The sequence below is a fragment of the Leguminivora glycinivorella genome, chromosome 12, assembly GCF_023078275.1.
Source record: "Leguminivora glycinivorella isolate SPB_JAAS2020 chromosome 12, LegGlyc_1.1, whole genome shotgun sequence".
Taxonomy (NCBI): Eukaryota; Metazoa; Arthropoda; class Insecta; order Lepidoptera; family Tortricidae; genus Leguminivora; species Leguminivora glycinivorella.
In genome coordinates, this window is record NC_062982.1 from 11,694,969 (window position 1) to 11,713,771 (window position 18,803).

General features: G+C 38.0%; 1 protein-coding gene across 2 annotated transcripts; it reads right to left on the minus strand.

Annotated features, from left to right (window-relative positions):
• Positions 1-36: 36 nt before the first annotated feature.
• On the minus strand, positions 37-17,201 carry LOC125231636 (tubulin polymerization-promoting protein homolog). Of its 2 annotated transcripts, XM_048137110.1 has the most exons (5): positions 17,066-17,201; positions 4,626-4,759; positions 3,168-3,401; positions 2,733-2,780; positions 37-1,571 (listed from the first exon to the last, which is right to left on the minus strand). In XM_048137110.1, the coding sequence occupies exons 2-5, from the start codon at positions 4,752-4,754 to the stop codon at positions 1,380-1,382; spliced, it is 603 nt and encodes a 200-aa protein (XP_047993067.1). In that variant the 5' UTR covers positions 4,755-4,759; positions 17,066-17,201; the 3' UTR covers positions 37-1,379. The 2 variants fall into 2 exon arrangements, with proteins under 2 accessions (XP_047993067.1, XP_047993066.1); XM_048137109.1 differs by lacking the exon at positions 2,733-2,780 and having other exon boundaries at positions 3,120-3,401.
• Positions 17,202-18,803: the final 1,602 nt, after the last annotated feature.

An 18,803-nucleotide genomic window follows, 5' to 3' on the forward strand; every position in this document is an offset into this window, starting at 1 on the left:
TTTTCATTTCATTGGAGCGAAAGGAAACGGGAGATGTAAATCAAATAATTTGTATTTAAATATATTATTGGTAGGTAGGTACAATTTTCTTACCTTGTGTTTCGATATATTTTTATAGAGCAGTTAGATAAAATTATATACAAAAAATCGATACACATAAAACACACACATATTTTTCAAAACTTTGTAAAATTTAGTACAATATTACACTTGATATTAAAACAATGTACATGTTGCTCAAGTTATAAAATAAACGAAAACGTAACTAAACAATAGTAAAAAATCATCATCAAACATAATTATTCATGCTTAACAATAAATAAAAATATTAAATTTGAGCTACCATTAAATTCTGTTATGATTAGGCCCACAGGTGTAAATATTCAGGATCTGGATAGGATTTTCATACGAGTAGACAAAGTATACCTTGATAAATATGTATAGAGTAACTGTTTCTTTTTACTATTCTCCCTAATATATATTGATAACTCGTACAAACAAAAACAAACGATAAAACTTATAATTATGACATTATGAACTTTTACGAAGATTGAATCTAAACTCTACTTACGACTAGACATCAAAAGTTACATTCAAATCAATCAAGAACATAACAAATACACAACTGGTCACATACAAAATAGTGTCTTAAGAATTGTATTCTCTTTAAATATTTAAATCTAGACAGATTTGAAGGAATGTAGCCGCTAAAAGTCTACTACACAAAGCGCCATCAATGAATGCGTTAATAGTAAAACTTACGGCGGAAATGTACAACGTGTTATATGGGGACATTATTGTTAAAACTTTATAAAATTTAAATAACAAAATTTTAGTTACAGGGCCTGGTGAAGTCGCGAGTGGACTTTGAGCCAAGAATGTGATAGTTCGTTATTATATTCGTCCCAAGTGTGAGATCTGGCCTCTTTCACACATCTTTTACATATTAGTGAGTGTTCTACTTCCAAGGATCCGTCCCTATATGCGCATTGATATTGTCCTACGGTGAGTAAAATTATTTCTACTCCCGGTGTTTTTATTTATGGTTCATTTTTGTTTACAGGACCGATTAGTAGGTCCATTATTAAGACCCCTCAGACAAAATCTGTGACTAAGAGATAGCTCTGTCGACTGGCGGACAGTAACTGTGACCCTGTACTACGTATATGTGGCTTTCCATACAAAAGGGTCCTTTTATGCTTCAAGTATACCGAACATGGGATGGAACGCTACATATAGTCGTTTACGCATTGTCAGCTATCAGAAACACTGCGCTCGGCTTGACTTCGTCCCTAGTTGCGAGACCAACTCCGCCAACTCTCCGGCGACTAGTCAACAGTGCTTAAAAGGTCTTAAGGCCCTGCTACACGTGTTTAAAGCTAATGCGACTTGTCATACGTGTCCTTGTGCTGGTAGCCGCTGACGTAGCCGGAGCCGTCGACGAGCTCCTTGCGGCCGGCGATGCCCTTGCCCTTGCCGGTCTCGTCGAACCGCTGCTTGTGCGAGCCCGTGTACTTGCTGGTGTCCGTGAGCCGCTCCACTGCGGCCGCGGCGGCGGGGGACTTTGCCACCTGGAATCCCAGATTGGCCCACATTTAATACAGAAGGTCGTAAGTACCCATACAATATTTATATTTTTGTAGATTTTGTAAACGGTATGATTGTGGATTACGTTACGACTGTTAGAATTTAATAAGTACGAGACATATTTAATAAGTACGTAAGCAAAGCGCTTACGTACTTATTAAATTTGTCTTTTATAGTACGTATCCACGAGGCGTATACGCGGCCCATCGCGTATAATATGTAACTATATACTTACTGTTGAAATTTATACAACATTAAGGTGGGGTCAAATGGTTTAATACATTTGTTTTAAGGCCCTGATATACTTGAGAATTCACTCGAGCAAACCACCTTCCTTCGTAGTTTTTAAGGAGATTGGGCAAATCGCTGCACTCATGCAATTATGTGTAAATTAAAACTGCACAAGGCCATGCACTTGGCGAGCAATAGACGCCTATAAGAACATGATATCCTGATCCTCAGCCATAGTATAATAAAGAGTACTATCGTACAGTATGGCCACATTGGCCACTCCTGCTCCACGCTGAAAGTGCCGCCCACCCCCTCTCGGTTACCTCACCGCCTGTCAAAAACGCAAACAGCGACCTCTCATATTTTACTCCATACTTGAGCATAGTAGGTACGCGTTGACCTACACGAGCTTAGACTGTGTGCTAGGAACGCGCTTCTTTCATGATATATGAAATTCATATATTCGCCAGTGTCCGAGGTGTGCCTCAGCATTGAGGTAACGACTGAAGAAGAAGAATGTACTTACATGTGAAGTCAACCCTGGCTGCCCACACGTCGTCAACTTCTTAATCTCATCAAGCTCAACCTTCTTGCTCTTCGCCAAGTCTTCCAGAAACTTTAAGTAATCCGCCTCAGCGAGTTTCATACTCTTCAGCTTCTTGAAGTGAATGATTGCATGTCTAATAGCTATGCTGCCCATGTAAGAAGAATGTACTTACATGTGAAGTCAACCCTGGCTGCCCACACGTCGTCAACTTCTTAATCTCATCAAGCTCAACCTTCTTGCTCTTCGCCAAGTCTTCCAGAAACTTTAAGTAATCCGCCTCAGCGCGAGTTTCATACTCTTCAGCTTCTTGAAGTGAATGATTGCATGTCTAATAGCTATGCTGCCCATGTAAGAAGAATGTACTTACATGTGAAGTCAACCCTGGCTGCCCACACGTCGTCAACTTCTTCTTAATCTCATCAAGCTCAACCTTCTTGCTCTTCGCCAAGTCTTCCAGAAACTTCAAGTAATCCGCCTCAGCGAGTTTCATACTCTTCAGCTTCTTGAAGTGAATGATTGTCTAATAGCTATGCTGCCTATGTAAGAAGAAGAATGTACTTACATGTGAAGTCAACCCTGGCTGCCCACACGTCGTCAACTTCTTAATCTCATCAAGCTCAACCTTCTTGCTCTTCGCCAAGTCTTCCAGAAACTTCAAGTAATCCGCCTCAGCGAGTTTCATACTCTTCAGCTTCTTGAAGCGAATGATTGTCTAATAGCTATGCAGCTTATGTAAGAAGAAGAATGTACTTACATGTGAAGTCAACCCTGGCTGCCCACACGTCGTCAACTTCTTCTTAATCTCATCAAGCTCAACCTTCTTGCTCTTCGCCAAGTCTTCCAGAAACTTCAAGTAATCCGCCTCAGCGAGTTTCATACTCTTCAGCTTCTTGAAGTGAATGGCGGTGTCTGTGGTAGTGATCTTCTTGCCGTCGATGACCTTGGCCTGTTTCATCCATTTGTCGCTCTGGGAGAGCGTGATGTGCTTGCCGTCTGACTTCGGGTCGCCGAATTTTGAGAAGGCTTTGAAGGCGTCCTGGAATAGTGAGAAATACACCAGTTAGGTTAATTCTTGTCATTCTAGTTCCGCTCACTTTTAGTGCGTTTTCACATTATCCGATCCGATATCGGATGTAGGACGGATGTCCCATATATTTAAGCTGCCGTCTTTGATTTTTGCTTTCGAAATCCTTCCTACATCCGATGTTAGATCGGATAATGTGAAAACGTGAAAACGAAACGTGAATGTGAAAAGTTGAAAACTTATAAGGCAGATCCGAATAAGGGATTACATAACCCATCTGCTAACTTTAAATATTTCTTAAGTCATGGGGTAAATTTTTTCCATGATTTCTGTCAATATGCATAGAACCATGAGTTTTTTGAAATAGTGAAGTAGCTACGGTAATTTTGGTTTCCACAAATTGTACTGTGGAAACTGGATAATTAAGCGTTAACTTTTGACAACGTTACCCCCAATATGAAAGAAAGATTAAGAAACACTATCATATCATTCGCCACGGAGCGAACGATTGGCGCCTTGGCTACACACCCAGAACTATTTACCTATTGCCATGACCCCAACAGCGCCATCTGTTTCCACATATAAAATTAGCGGATACCATATTTTGCACTAGTTTAATGTTCCGTTGTCTACGATAGGACTAAAAGCACCTATTGTTCTGCAGCCAATTGTACCTAGTAAAACTTATACTGTATTACTTATCAGCGACACAACTAATCACACTTCAACCTTACGTCTACGACACAAGGTATATATAGGTACACTATACCTATATTAAGTCGTTGTACCTTAAACTAGCACAAATGCGGTTTTCCATAACAGAAGGGTTCTTATGCACATTCCATAAGGACCTTTTAGATATGGAACACCACAAATACCCACACTTAACTTGCATGGGCGCGGGTTGCATCAAACCACCTTTTAACTTAAGCTCTGTTCGTTACTTGGAGACTTCTTACTGACGGATGGTATGGTGCAACGCAAATATGCACTTAACGTTCGTCGGCTCGGCGCCATTTTCAACCATGACCGTGGTGTCAAAATGTGTCGTTGCAACCGGCTCTAAGGATAGGCCACAGTAGACCTGTCATATCTCACTTATACAAGCATGGTACACGTTCACCTACACGAGCTTAGACTGTGTGCGTATTAGGAACGCGCCTCTTTCATATAATTGATCGCAATTGTCCTAGGTGTGCCTTAAGGCTACGAGAGATAAGATTCATTACAAGTCACCTTAAACGAGACGGCGTTGTCTTCAGACTTGCCGTAGGTGGCGCCCGGCGCGGAGCCGTTCTCGAGCTTGACGGCCTTCACCTCCTGCGTCACCTGCTCCACGGCGTCCTGGGGCTTCGCTTCTGACATGCTGGCTGGAACGAATGGAAAATAAGGTTAGTACGTACGTTTTTATGATGGTGCCGCCACACTGGGCTGTTATAAGTTATAAATGTTATAACTAGGGATGTACCGACTAGTCGCCGACTAGTCGGGAAAGTCGACTATCCGGCCACGTTTGTAGTCGGCGATTAGTCGGCGACTAGTCGGCAAAAAAGGCCGATTAGTCGGCACTTCATAAGTGATAGAAAAACAGTACAAAAATAAATAAACAGCTGATGTGGTTGTATTGTGTACAACTATTTGTTATGCCTTTCTTAGTCAAAACAACAAATATCAGATATCACAAAAATAATGTCCTACTTAGGACTATCAATTTCATAGGCTGGATTACTAATTCGTTACCTACTATGCCAAACCGGTTGTTAAAAATGGAAAATCTATCTAAATATTCTCATAGACATTTGAACCTGTAAAAGAATCATGAAAAGCGCGAACAAAGGACCAAAAACGACATTCAAAATGTGAACTTAGTTGAAAAAACTGTTTTGGCCGACTAGCCGACTAGTCGGCCGACTAATCGGCCACCCCAGCGCCGACTAGTCGGTAGTCGGCCTAGTCGGCCAAATCAATAGTCGGTACATCCCTAGTTATAACATTGTGTGACAGGGACAGCGGCCATCGCTCTATCGCGCTGTCCGTATATCACACCATGTTATATAACATTTGTAACAGCCAGTGTGGGAGCACCATGAGTGACAATGGTTGGGCCAAATAAGGACCTGCTAATTACAGTAGGTATACAGTCGCCATCGGATACATCAGAGCGTACAAAGTGCTAACAAATACCGGAACGCGCCTGCATTACCATCAAGCGTTAGAGCGGTTTCACATTATCCGATCGTATGTACTTACAGGAAGGATGTCAAAGGCAAAAATTGGATGGCGCCTTTAATGTATAGAATATCGGTCCAACATCCGATATCGGATCGGATAATTTGAAAACGTACCTACTTAAAGTGCGTGTTCCGACATTTGTGAGCACTTTGCCCGCTCCGATATGACCGAGGATGATATGGTCCGAGGTGACTATGGCGGCTGTACAGTCAACCATTCTGAATCCTAGGCCACTTTAGAACCCTTTCACAGTAAAAGTCAAAGTGAACTGCTATAGCAAATAAAGCACGGTGTCAATACGACAGGGTTCTAGAGTGGCATAGGATTCTAATTGGTTGAATGTACCTAAACTAGTCAGCATCCACTGTTAAACCAAGTAATTATATGTAATTTGTGCGAATGGATATTGCATATTTCTTTTCCCCTCACTAGCTCGGAAACACGTGTTTGTCCTTTATTATGTTCTTTATGATTTCGAGGTTCGTTTTTTTCTTAGACTTTGTCTTTTACGGAATTAAATAGTCTGTTTGTGTGTTCAGTTATTATTACTTATAGGCGATGAAGACAGACTGCAACATGTCTGTGACCTTCACGCAGTCGTTGCAATTTGCCTGCAGTCCGCTTAATAAGTGATAACATTTTACCGTAAGAGTATAGGGGGCGATCGATTCCACTAAATCGGCTCCATAAAAAGGTAGTCCGCAACCACATTTCTCTCCCCATGTACCTAATAATATTATGGTTTTTATTTTTGCAAATTTTATTAAATTGAAAAGGGGACTTACATTATAAAATTTACACAACATAGTGCAAACATATTTCCTATAATGTCAATATCCAGGGTACGTAGCCAAATGCACAAACGCTCACGATAATATCTGTTTCGTACCTATCTATCTCTATCGCTCTTGCGTATTGGCGCTACAGAGCCAGACTGCATTTCTGTCGGCGTCTAGCGTCGACGATTGCTATGCTACTCCGGCAGGGAAGTAAATTATTATGGAAAACCGGGGCGGACGTCTCCTTTCGTCTTAACGTAACTTCTTCCTCCTACCCTTACCCCACGTTGTGTGGGGTCGGTATAACACGTCTTCCTCTTCCATTCTCCTCTATCTTTTGTCATCTCAACACTCACATCTTTCTTTCTCATATCCTCTTTCACACAATCCATCCATCGTTGTTTGGGTTTACCCCTCCCTCTCCATCCATCAACCTTCATCTCCAACATTCTTTTGCCTATATGACATTCATCCCTCCTCATTACATGACCGTACAACGCCAACCTGCCACTCCTCATCTTTTCCGTTATAGGCGCAACTTTTAAACTTCCCCTAATATAATCGTCTTAACGTAACTAAACTGGTTAAATGACCTTATTCTATGTTGGTTTATGTTTAACCTCAAGTGATATATTTTATACCTACCAAGGTGTTAATGTTAACTGTCTTAATTGGTTAAGATAACGTCAGCCACTCAAACTCAATTAGAAGATAACTTAATAAAAAATATATTTAGCCTTGGTATATAGTGGTTACTGGTTAATAGGTATAGTACTTAAATAAGTACCTATGTAATGTAGGTATAGCCTGACAAGTTTTTATTTGACCCTCGCCGCGTTGCGGATTTTCAGCTGAACTAATTTCTTTTACTGGCAATGATTTTTTTGACACCCGTCATCGAAAGTCATCGAATGTCAGTGATGTAAACTAGACGTAAATATTTGAAAATTTCTAACGGTTTCATAGCAAATATGCCCAAAATAATACTTAAAAAAGTGAAAATAATTATACTAAACGAGATAAATTACGCACAACAAAAAAGGATGAAGGATTTCAAAGTATTTCGATAACAATGTTCCGAGATTGATTGTTGACATGTCCGATACTGACGGTTTATAGTGCGGTTCTCCTGTATTGATTAGTTCGTTTCGATTTAGCTTAATATATTTTTTGTTCTTAGTGATGGTGTCTGTAGCACTGCCGTAAAATATATTTAAAGAAATAAGGAGGCCGTTCCATCATTGCCATCAGTACAAAACAAGGTCCCACGCAAAAAGAAAACAAAACATCGACGACTTCGATAAAGGTACAAGATTCATAGATTTTAGGCTGTGCGGAAACAAGTAGCAAGTCTTAAAACCTAGCTTATTAAATTTTGACTCTCTAAAACCATGTTTTAATTTTCTACAAATATTAACGCGAAACCAGTACACGCTGTCCCCATTATACATGACGTCCGCATATTATTGCCATATGAAAACGATTTGTAGCGACACTCTTTCAGGGTCAAATAAGAACTTGTCAGGCTTTATCTAATAAAAGAGTGCGCATATCGTTTCGATGCATAATTCGGCAATTTTATATTATTTTTCTTGAATTCCGTTAACTTCGGCATATAGTATATAGTTAGGGCCATTATAGGAAACAGAATAGCATAGTTAGATTTTTTTAATTCCTAATAACTTTTTTCTGAAAAACACCATACACCTGCGATAGATATATGTTACATCAATTGCTGTTATAAGAAACGGGCTTTGTGTGTTCGATATGCGATTGACATGTTTTGACACTTAGTTAGTGTGAGTTCATTGTAAAGCCCGTTTCTCAACAGCAATTGAAGTTAACATTTATCGCAGGTGTATGGTTTTTACATATGCCATTCTGTTTCCTATAATGGACCTAACTATATGCCGAAGTTAACGGAATTCAATAAAAACACGGTGTATATTGAGTTGAGACTTATTTTTTTAATTACATATAAGTATGTATAAAACATCTTTATTCGAATTTTACGCTACCTACACAAGTACTTATACCTAGTAATTAGGGTAAATTTAGGTAATAGTAGACTAAAAATAATAGTTATTTGTTATACAAGGGGGCAAAGCTGTATTTTAACGCCGAGTGTGGAATTGAAAAACGAGCAAGTGAAAGGATTCTATAGTTGAACCACGAGCGAAGCGAGTGGTTCGAGAATAGAATCCTGAACTTGCGAGTTTTTTAACACACGAGAAGTAAAATACATTTGCACCCGAGTGTAACACAAAACTTTTCCCCTCACTATAGCGAGGAAACTACAACGCAAAAAATTCGTTTATCACTGCTTCCAGTAATTCCACACGTGGTAAATTATCTTTATTACTAGATATACCTACTTTTATCAATTTTATAGCAGTTAATTTGACTTTATTCAAGGTCAAATTACTTTACCCACTAGTGTATAAAGTGCGTTTTTACCCGCTGGTATTAAAGGACAAAACACGTGTTTCCGAGCTAGTGAGGGGAAAAACTCATTTTTAAATATTTTGATTTTGTTTAGGTAGGCAAGTGTGAAAAGATTGATAAGATATCCGTTATCGTTACAGACATAATACGTAGCGTTTATATTTACCAATTCAAAGTGCAAGGAAGTATACAACTAGGGAACAAATCAAATTATTTCCCGATAATAATATAATTATTTTCCGATTTCGATTCCCGGCTCGGCCACCAGTGGGCCTTGTCGTTTTTAGGGTTCCGTAGTCAACTAGGAACCCTTATAGTTTCGCCATGTCTGTCTGTCCGTCCGTCCGTCCGTCTGTCCGTCCGTCCGTCCGTCCGTCCGTCCGTCCGTCCGTCCGTCCGCGGATAATCTCAGTAACCGTTAGCACTAGAAAGCTGAAATTTGGTACCAATATATATATCAATCACGCCAACAAAGTGCAAAAATAAAAAATGGAAAAAAATGTTTTATTAGGGTACCCCCCTACATGTAAAGTGGGGGCTGATATTTTTTTTCATTCCAACCCCAACGTGTGATATATTGTTGGATAGGTATTTAAAAATGAATAAGGGTTTACTAAGATCGTTTTTTGATAATATTAATATTTTCGGAAATAATCGCTTCTAAAGGAAAAAAAATCACAAAAGTAGAACTTTATAAGAACTTTCTAGGAAAATTATTTTGAACTTGATAGGTTCAATAGTTTTTGAGAAAAATACGGAAAACTACGGAACCCTACACTGAGCGTGGCCCGACACGCTCTTGGCCGGTTTTTCTTTCGTGTATGATATCTATTTAAATTTGCAAGGAAGTATGTATTGTATTACAAAAACATACCAACCATTACCAACGTCAAGGTAATATTGTATTAAAAACGCGGGTCGGGAGTGATGTCATCCATAATGACCAAACGCGAACGGTTTTGCTTCTATCTACCCGTCGGAATAGGTACGAGAGTCGCGGATCACAACAAACCGCTAAAACCGGCAATTACATCACCGACCTTGTCGACGAAATGTTTTGCAAAGTTGATAATGCTCACGTTAAAATAGTCGAGATTCCCGTAATTCACACTATTCATTTACATTACGCGAAGTGGAGCTCAAACGACATAAACTTTCATTTATCTTGATTGGTGACACCAAAACAATGTGTCCCTTAGATTAGAACTTTGTCATAATTAAACTTTAAAGAGGTCACCATGACACATTTCAGTGCATTTAATAACGAACAAAACGATATAAATCTATAAGTTTCCGGTATCGTGTAGAGAGGTATAGATAACATAGTCAACATAATTTAGAAATTTATGTAAATCCAGAGCCAAACTATTTGCTGTCTTCTTATTGTAACTTAGATATACAGACTTATCTACTCCTAATATTTCAATGATAAGCCACCAAATTTAGAAGAATATTCTGCTAGGTATAAGCGCCTCTGTTGCTGACAGTACCGACTGAATAAAAGTGGGTTATATGTATTGTATAAAAAAGTATCCACCACCACGCGGAAATCGTATTGCGACTCGATTGCCGATGCCGACTGCTGACCCAATTTTGCAGCTGCACTACCCACTAACCTACCCATGAAAGATTAAACTTGTTATGAAATGCTCCTGAAGAATGAAGTCATAGAATTCCTAGTTTGAAGACCACACCAATCATGAGCACTTTATTCGTAAATCAGGAAAACCGAGATCTACTCCTGTATTTCGGCGGCATCGTCATGCAAAATAAGCTTATAATTTAAAATTGTGTTAAGTGCGCGGGGGCCGTAACAATATGCTATTACACCTCCACATGACTGTGGGTGCTCCACCCATTAATACTTATAAAATCTAGACTAAATGATCTGACCTTAGAGATCAAGGTGGCGTGGTCCCTTTATACATACTAGCTACCTGTGTGTATCAGTTTAACTACCTATGCTCGCTGTGTTTGTTCATAACATGAGGACTTCATCACTCTACAGAGCAAATATGAGTCATGTAGAGTCTATATTACCATCTTGGTTTCAGGAGTGTTTATGTGCTCTATTTAGCGCACAGCGCGCTGATAACCAATCTCAGCTAAAGTAGTACTTACTTCCTAATCAGCCTTAAAATACCGAGACTTATCCGAGTTGGGCGCGTCTTTATTACAGTTTTGTTACTTCACGTGGGCGTGCTAAGTTGGGCGGCTATTTGGAATTATTTTTTCCATTTCCAGCTACACAAGTCGTTCATTGTCTCCTGTAAACAAGCTTATTGAATAGACTTCGCAAAATACTTTGTTTTGTAAATGCGAAGGCTGTTTATTGCACCACCAAGGTTTCGGAGTTTATAAATTTCTTTGTTCAAAAGTTTTCAAAGAAATGTCGCAATGCGTACCCTATTCTACCACGAAGGTCAAGCATGTGAATAACTAAATGGGGTTTTTAAGCGGTCCTGTCTGTATTTAACAAGACTCTTAAGAACTGGGCACGCTGGTGCCATGTTTAAATGTTGCAAGTACGTCGTAGTTTGCGTGACGATGGTTGATTAGTGGCACCTTCTCCGACCTACTTCTGCTTGGCCCATATTTATGCAATTCCGGCCATCGCTCTCGGGCGGGTCGCGCTAGGCTGTAAACACTACCGTCTGAGCATATAGCCTTACGCTTACTAGTATAACATGATCTCTGACTACACTGGTTTGTTTTGAGAACTAGAATCTTATTATACTAGAGACGTGCTAGCAATTCAATACAAAATGTTTCGAGAATAGTTAGATGTGCCGCACTCGTTCCCACGTGCCTGACGAATTATTAATTGCAGAAACTCCGTAAACACTGCAACTGCGATCATTGAAATACAGTGCATGACATATTGAGGTAATTTTGATCTATCGACGTTTGAATAATAAATTATTCTAATCTATAATCCATTCCATAACACTTCATCTGTGAATCCATGAACCAACTCGCAACATGGTGATGATGATGTCTAAGAATAAGAACCGTTAGAGTCCAAAAATCAGTGAAGTAAAATCTTAATGCCGAAATGTATTTTTTTGCGATACCAATGGACTACGTAGGTACCTAATACCTCCAATTACCTCTAATGGAGATAATCACAAGATCGAAAGGTTAGGTAGGATTTATAATAGGTATCTATAGTACTGTGTGACGTGCTGCTAAAGTCAGTTTTAACTAACTTTTGAACCGCCTTGAGTAGAACAAAACCATCAAAGTAATATTAAATGCTTAAATTATGACAAACTATTCCACATATTTTATTGCAAAATGACAGGCCGGGTTCGCTTGGTTTAACTCTTATTATAGTAAATTATAGTTATTCATAAAACGACAACATTTTTCCAATTAAGTAATTCCGAAAACATCTTTCTCATCACAGAATTCAGGATCCTCCTAAACCCGCTCGCGTCTATTTAGTTACATGATATGATTGTATTCCATGCGTGACCCACTCGACAGGTCTGACGTCACCCCATTATGATACGCTATTTTCCGACCATGACTCACGACGCCGAAACAGGGCCCGCGAAGGGACAGCCAAGGGTGCCAAAATAGCCGCCCTTTCTTTCTTAGAACATCTGCAACTGCAATCAATATTCTCTAATCTGAGGCAAATATACTCGTAGCTCGTAGCTAACGTGTGACTTATCGCTCAAGTCATTCAAGGTTGAAAACATAACTGGTTGTTTATTTTGTGTACAAGGATAAATTGTCCGACAAATTTTGTTAGGTACGAGTACATATAAGTATGTATATTTGTATGTATATTAAAAAAAAATTGGTAACATGGAAAAAACTCTGCCAACAATAAGTCGAGGGAGAAACGATATAATTTCAAATATAGATAGTAATTGCTTCGACAATAAATAGTTTGTATACGTTAGATAAATAATTGAAGTTTAGGAAGTGGAGTTATCTATCTATACGCGCTAAATAAACAAAGTAACCAAATATTATAGAGCAGTCAATAGCTACTAGGAATTCAATCAATACCTACTACTAGGAAGATTGTATAGCATTTTTAAACAAGCCCAATCCACGTGAATTAGGAACCTAGTTTCTGAAGAATGGTAGGTATACCTGTCTAACAATTTCTTTGTACATAAATAGTCTGGTTCCACTACTGTAGGTATGTTCTTACTAAACACCACAGACAAGAGCACACCTAATAGTCACCTTCAACGTGAGTAGCATTGCAAATTCAATTATTTTGTATGCTAATCCTAATGAAGTACCTAATGAGAAATAAACACAACGACATATGAAGCTATGACTACAGTTCACATTTGAATTTTCTATTTACTGCTCTACCTAAAATACGTTGGATTTTCTAATTTCAAAAAGTTGTTTTTGCCGTTAATAAACATTAAACAGCCAATCAACCCTAAAGAGCGAATTTGTTGACTTTAAGACACTTAACTAAATTAACTTGCCTACCTACGTATTTTAAGTGTCGCCCAATTTAACAAGCAAACCCCTCAATCAATGATTACTAGGTAAGTATGTCATTAGTTAAAACAAGATATTAAAGTTAGCTGTACTCTACGTGCAAATCTGGGCGCAATAACTTCAATGACTTTTCCATGGTTTTATCGAAAGTAACATTTCCGTTTCCGATAAGCGGAACCTATAAATACCTACATATCTTTTATAAATGTTTTCACTGAAATACATCTAATACGATCAGGTTAGCGCACTTTATTGCTACAAATGGAGGGAAATCTGGAAAGTGAAAATATCGTGCGAAAAAGCAGACAGAATGTAAACGGCCTTGCAAGTTTCTATATCGGAGATTATGGGTAGCTTTACGGCTTTAATGCTCTACGATACTTTCTCTGCTCTACCTCAACAAGATAATCCGACCAATTGAAAATTCCAGATGCGATGTGAAGGTAATTTGGTAGAAACTACCTCGCCATAGAAATTAGTAATTAACTGGTTACGTAGTTTTATACCTAATCATTTAAATAGTGTATTGTGTTTGTATAAATGTATTCATTTGCATATTTTCCGACGTTGGGAAGTATTTACGGGGTAATACGCGGTCATGGGCAGATAATACTTATTTAATTTTCCAAACACGTACCGTAAATACGTTAGAAATAAAAACATTACTTTCACAAGAAACTTTGCTAACATTAAATAGAGAGTACCAAGTAGGTACTTAAATTGTCGACATCGACAAATACGTATTTCTTCAGGTATTAGGTTTCCCTGGTGGTTATTTAGAGGAAGAGTCGAAGATTCTGTAGGTATCAGAATATTCATAATCGTGAACGTATTTTAAAATAGAGTCACAGGCTTTTAGGAGTTTTAGGTCCTAATTTAGAATCTTAAACACAGCGAGGGACCCAAAAGGCCTTATAAGTCTAGTCGTTAATATCTACATATATGTCTACTCAAAGTACAACTCTATATCGGACTGTTAATAGTTATTTGTTATACAAGGGGGCAAAGTTGTATTTTAATGCCGAGTGTGGAATTGAAAAACGAGCAAGTGAAAGGATTCTATAGTTGAACCACGAGCGAAGCGAGTGGTTCGAGAATAGAATCCTGAACTTGCGAGTTTTTTAACACACGAGAAGTAAAATACATTTGCACCCGAGTGTAATACAAAACTTTTCCCCTCACTATAGCGAGGAAACTACAACGCAAAAAATGCGTTTATAACTGTTTCCAGTAGTTCCACAGGTGGTAAATCATCTTTATTACTAGATTCACCTATTTTTATGAATTTTAAAGCAGTTAATTTGACTTTATTCAAGGTCAAGTTACTTTACCCACTAGTGGATAAAATGCGTTTTTACCCGCTGGTATTAAAGGACAAAACACGTGTTTCCGAGCTAGTGTGGGAAAAAAAAACAAAAAGAAAATTATATCATAAGAAAAGTAAAACAAATCGACTTTTTAACACTGCGCTAAATGTTATCTGGCAGCAAATTGTGATTGCTTCAGTTCTTGCGACGAAATTGGATTTAAAAGTGAACTGTGTGCACTTTACGAGTATTGAATCATAAACACGTACGGAATGACATCATAGTATCGTCTGGGGAACTGATGCTACGATCGCGGATTTTCAAGGTTTTTCTTTTATAGATTTTCAATTTTAACTAGTTTTTAAAGCGGAACATACCTAGTAATAAAAATAAATTAATAATAATCAAGAGAACCTACGAATTTTTACTATTGGTGGTTTTGTTTATACAACCTACCTACTTATTGTTAGTTTTGTCTCTGTATAAGAGTTTAGTGTAGCTTTAGGTATAGTCTGGAAGTAAAATTTCTCTTTTTACCGAAGCCCAATATTCCAAGCCAATATTCCCTTCAGACGAATTTTCAGGTAAATGTAAATTATTATTTGTGGGAAATCAAATTGTTTATTAATTTGGTCGAGTCGAAGTAAAACAAAACAATAATACATCAGGGTTCTAACTCTAATTAATTAATAACATAGGTAGATAAGTGGCAAACTACCAGGTAGTTAGCATAAACCCATTAGCTGCTGTATACCTACGTAGTTTGTAGTACATCCATCGCAAATGATTAACCCTTCGTCTGTGTCTGTCAAAAATTGTCATAAAACAATTAACTTTGATATATTATTTTAAAGTCCAACGCCTTATGTTAGGATCCTTATCAAACACAGACGAAGGGTTAAGGTTATATTTATATACACGATGCAACATGAGGAAACCGAATAATTTTAACCTTCAAGAAAACAGCGTACACCCATCTTAAAGGCCGGCAATGCACCTCCCACATTTCTGGTGTTTCGGGTGTCCATGGGCGGCAGTGATCGCTTACCATCAGGCGACCTCTCTGCTCGTTTGCCTCCTATCCCATAAAAAAACAGCGTATTCCTCATCATATAAGAAGAGTAAAATGTCAGAGAAGTTTATATTCTCTGGATTTCGCTTACTTTCAGAGTTATAAGCATTTAAAAAAATAACAATTACATACTTATTATTTCTCAAAACAAAACGTTGTTTTTGATGGCGATGACGCTGATATCGGACATAATCTAACTATCCTCGTTGATGTAACCAGTGACTCATTGAAAAAAATATTAAAAAAAAACATTGTAAATTTTTGTTTTGAGTGCCAGTTTTAGGAATAACATTTACTTTTTATGTAAAAATACATCCAATTAAACTAAAAAAAAATACACAAAAAATAGCGGAATTTGCTTGACGTCATATAACATTTTATCTTTATTTTACCCTCAGAAATGCGTAGTTAAAATCTTTCGGTTTCCTTATGTTACACCGTGTATAGGTAGTAGGTACGCACTTGAAGATACGCACGTAAATTTATTTGACAAAGTGTTGTTATCCGAAGAGCATCTACCGTGACAGTGTACTCTACCGTTAAACTTATCAATAAATTGCAAGATTAATGATTATTTCGTAACCCTGATAATGATAACGACTTATCGCGTGGAAAAATTGAAAATAATACAGCAATAACAATGCTAGGCATCGCCTTAATTTATATTATATTTTTCCCTAAAGTTAGAGCATTAAATTAATTGTTTTGTTGTTTTATTTAACAACTTTACACTTTAGAATCGCATGCAGTTTGACTGTAGATAAAAGTGCATACAGTCAGCAACAGGAAGTCTAATTAGCAAAAAGGGATAAGGGAATCGAAATGATCTGCACTTACACTTTTAAGTTTTAACTTAAAGTTGCGCTTAGGTCAATCAAACACCCCTTCCCACAAGTTAGCTACTAAGGGACTTACTGCTAACTTTATACAAACCTACCTCGTACATAGCATAATAATTACTAAGTTACAGTGAACAAATTTTCATGAAGTAACCTACAGTAAAGTTATAAAGTAAAACTATAAAATGAACTCAATTTTTTGCGTAGTTGTGCCCTCACCGGGCGCTTTTCAACCCCTGGCGCCTCCTTTGTTTTTGTTACCCTTTTATGAAGGAAGGATAAAACTCTTCCTGTCAGCATATTATGATATAAATAAATAATATATCCAGATAATCTAACACCCTAATCAAAATTCAAATTTCAATTTGCATTAAAAATAATTAAATATAGGGGATCCGTAATTATATCGGGAGGCCATTCCTGAAAATTAAATCATAACGGTTAAGATGCGGCCACTTGAAATACCCCGGACCATAAAACATGCACGCACACAATAAATACATCAATATATAAATAGACTCACATAAATATGTCTGGATATGAGATAGGAAATGATATCACATAGACCGTGCGTAGCGGGAGGGGACGCGCGGCGTCTACCGCGGCTGCACTGATACTGAACCAAAGCTAGAGCTGCCCCGTTGTTTGTATCATACGCCGCGCGCAAGCTAGGAAACTAAAAACCAACATAAATGTTCTCATCGATAACGCACGAACTATGGTTTGCCAGGTCATTTGTATACTGGATATCGTGAGACGAACGTTCGACTGCGCTCCCTAATAAGAGTCAGGCATTGTTGACAAGCGCGCGGGAGATGGGCGCGGCGAGATTCGCGCATGCGCCCTCGACATATGTCTAGTAAAAAAAAGTCGCAAGCGCCTATGGAGTCTATAAACACATATGATGTTATATGACGAGTTCGACAAGGGTGCATGTTAGGTATATATTTGTTCCGTATCCCAGGACTGTTATCCCCTTCGTTTATGAGCGCTTGTCGAAAGGGCATCCGTTCAGGAACAGTTTCTAACGACATAGAGGTCAATTGTATACTGGTCTATTTAAAAACGTTTACTGGGCAAGAGATGAACATCAGTTCATATATCCTATAGACTTATAGAAGTTCACACTCCCTAGTGCGTGACAAGTGCCCTAATTTAATATTCTGTTGTCAAACACGTACTTATGAATTATGGCAGTAATATACACCTGGGTGGGACTATTACACACCTTGCTTAATTGCTAAAGGTTCATGCCTACAACTCTAACACTAATAAGGGGCCAATAACGATAGGTATTCTGAATATCAATAAACACGAAATAGTGTTAGTACCGCATACGGTCGGACTTACCTATATGTCTTCTAGGGTGCTACCACACTGGCTGTTATAAATGTTATACTATTAACAGCCAGTGTGGTAGCACCATTAAGACTGATTACTTTTCAAAACATTTTATTATTGTGTGATACGAAATACTTAAAGCTACGGGTATTTTTTGTACAAAATTAAAACATAGTATGCGATAGGAAACAACAGGTAGAAAGCAAACATAAACTCATGTCCAAAACCATATGGCATATATTTGAGAAAAAATGTCCTCTAAGAAGTTTTGTTTCAAAATTATTTTGAATTCTAAGTTCATACATTATGTAGTTTCTGCACTTTCCATTCCCAGATTGCCAATGGTGGTTAAAAGGAGCCATAAGTACCTACTCACTTCATTTACCGATTACAAAACAAAAAATAATTTTGTACCTACAGAAATGAAACGTCAACCAAAATCATAATAGTTATTTGTTATACAAGGGGGCAAAGTTGTATTTTAACGCCGAGTGTGGAATTGAAAAACGAGCAAGTGAAAGGATTCTATAGTTGAGTTCGAGAATAGAATCCTGAACTTGCGAGTTTTTTAACACACGAGAAGTAAAATATATTTGCACCCGAGTGTAACACAAAACTTTTCCCCTCACTATAGCGAGGAAACTACAACACAAAAAGTGCGTTTACCACTACTTCCAGCAGTTCCACAGGTGGTAAATCATTTTTATTACTAGATTCACCTACTTTTATCAATTTTAAAGCAGTTAATTTGACTTTATTCGAGGTCAAATTACTTTACCTACTAGTGGATAAAATGCGTTTTTACCCGCTGGTATTAAAGGACAAAACACGTGTTTCCGAGCTAGTGAGGGGAAAAATAAAATAAACTTGCACTATGTTATATGCCCCTTTATACTGGCCATACGTTTGAGAATTTCAAA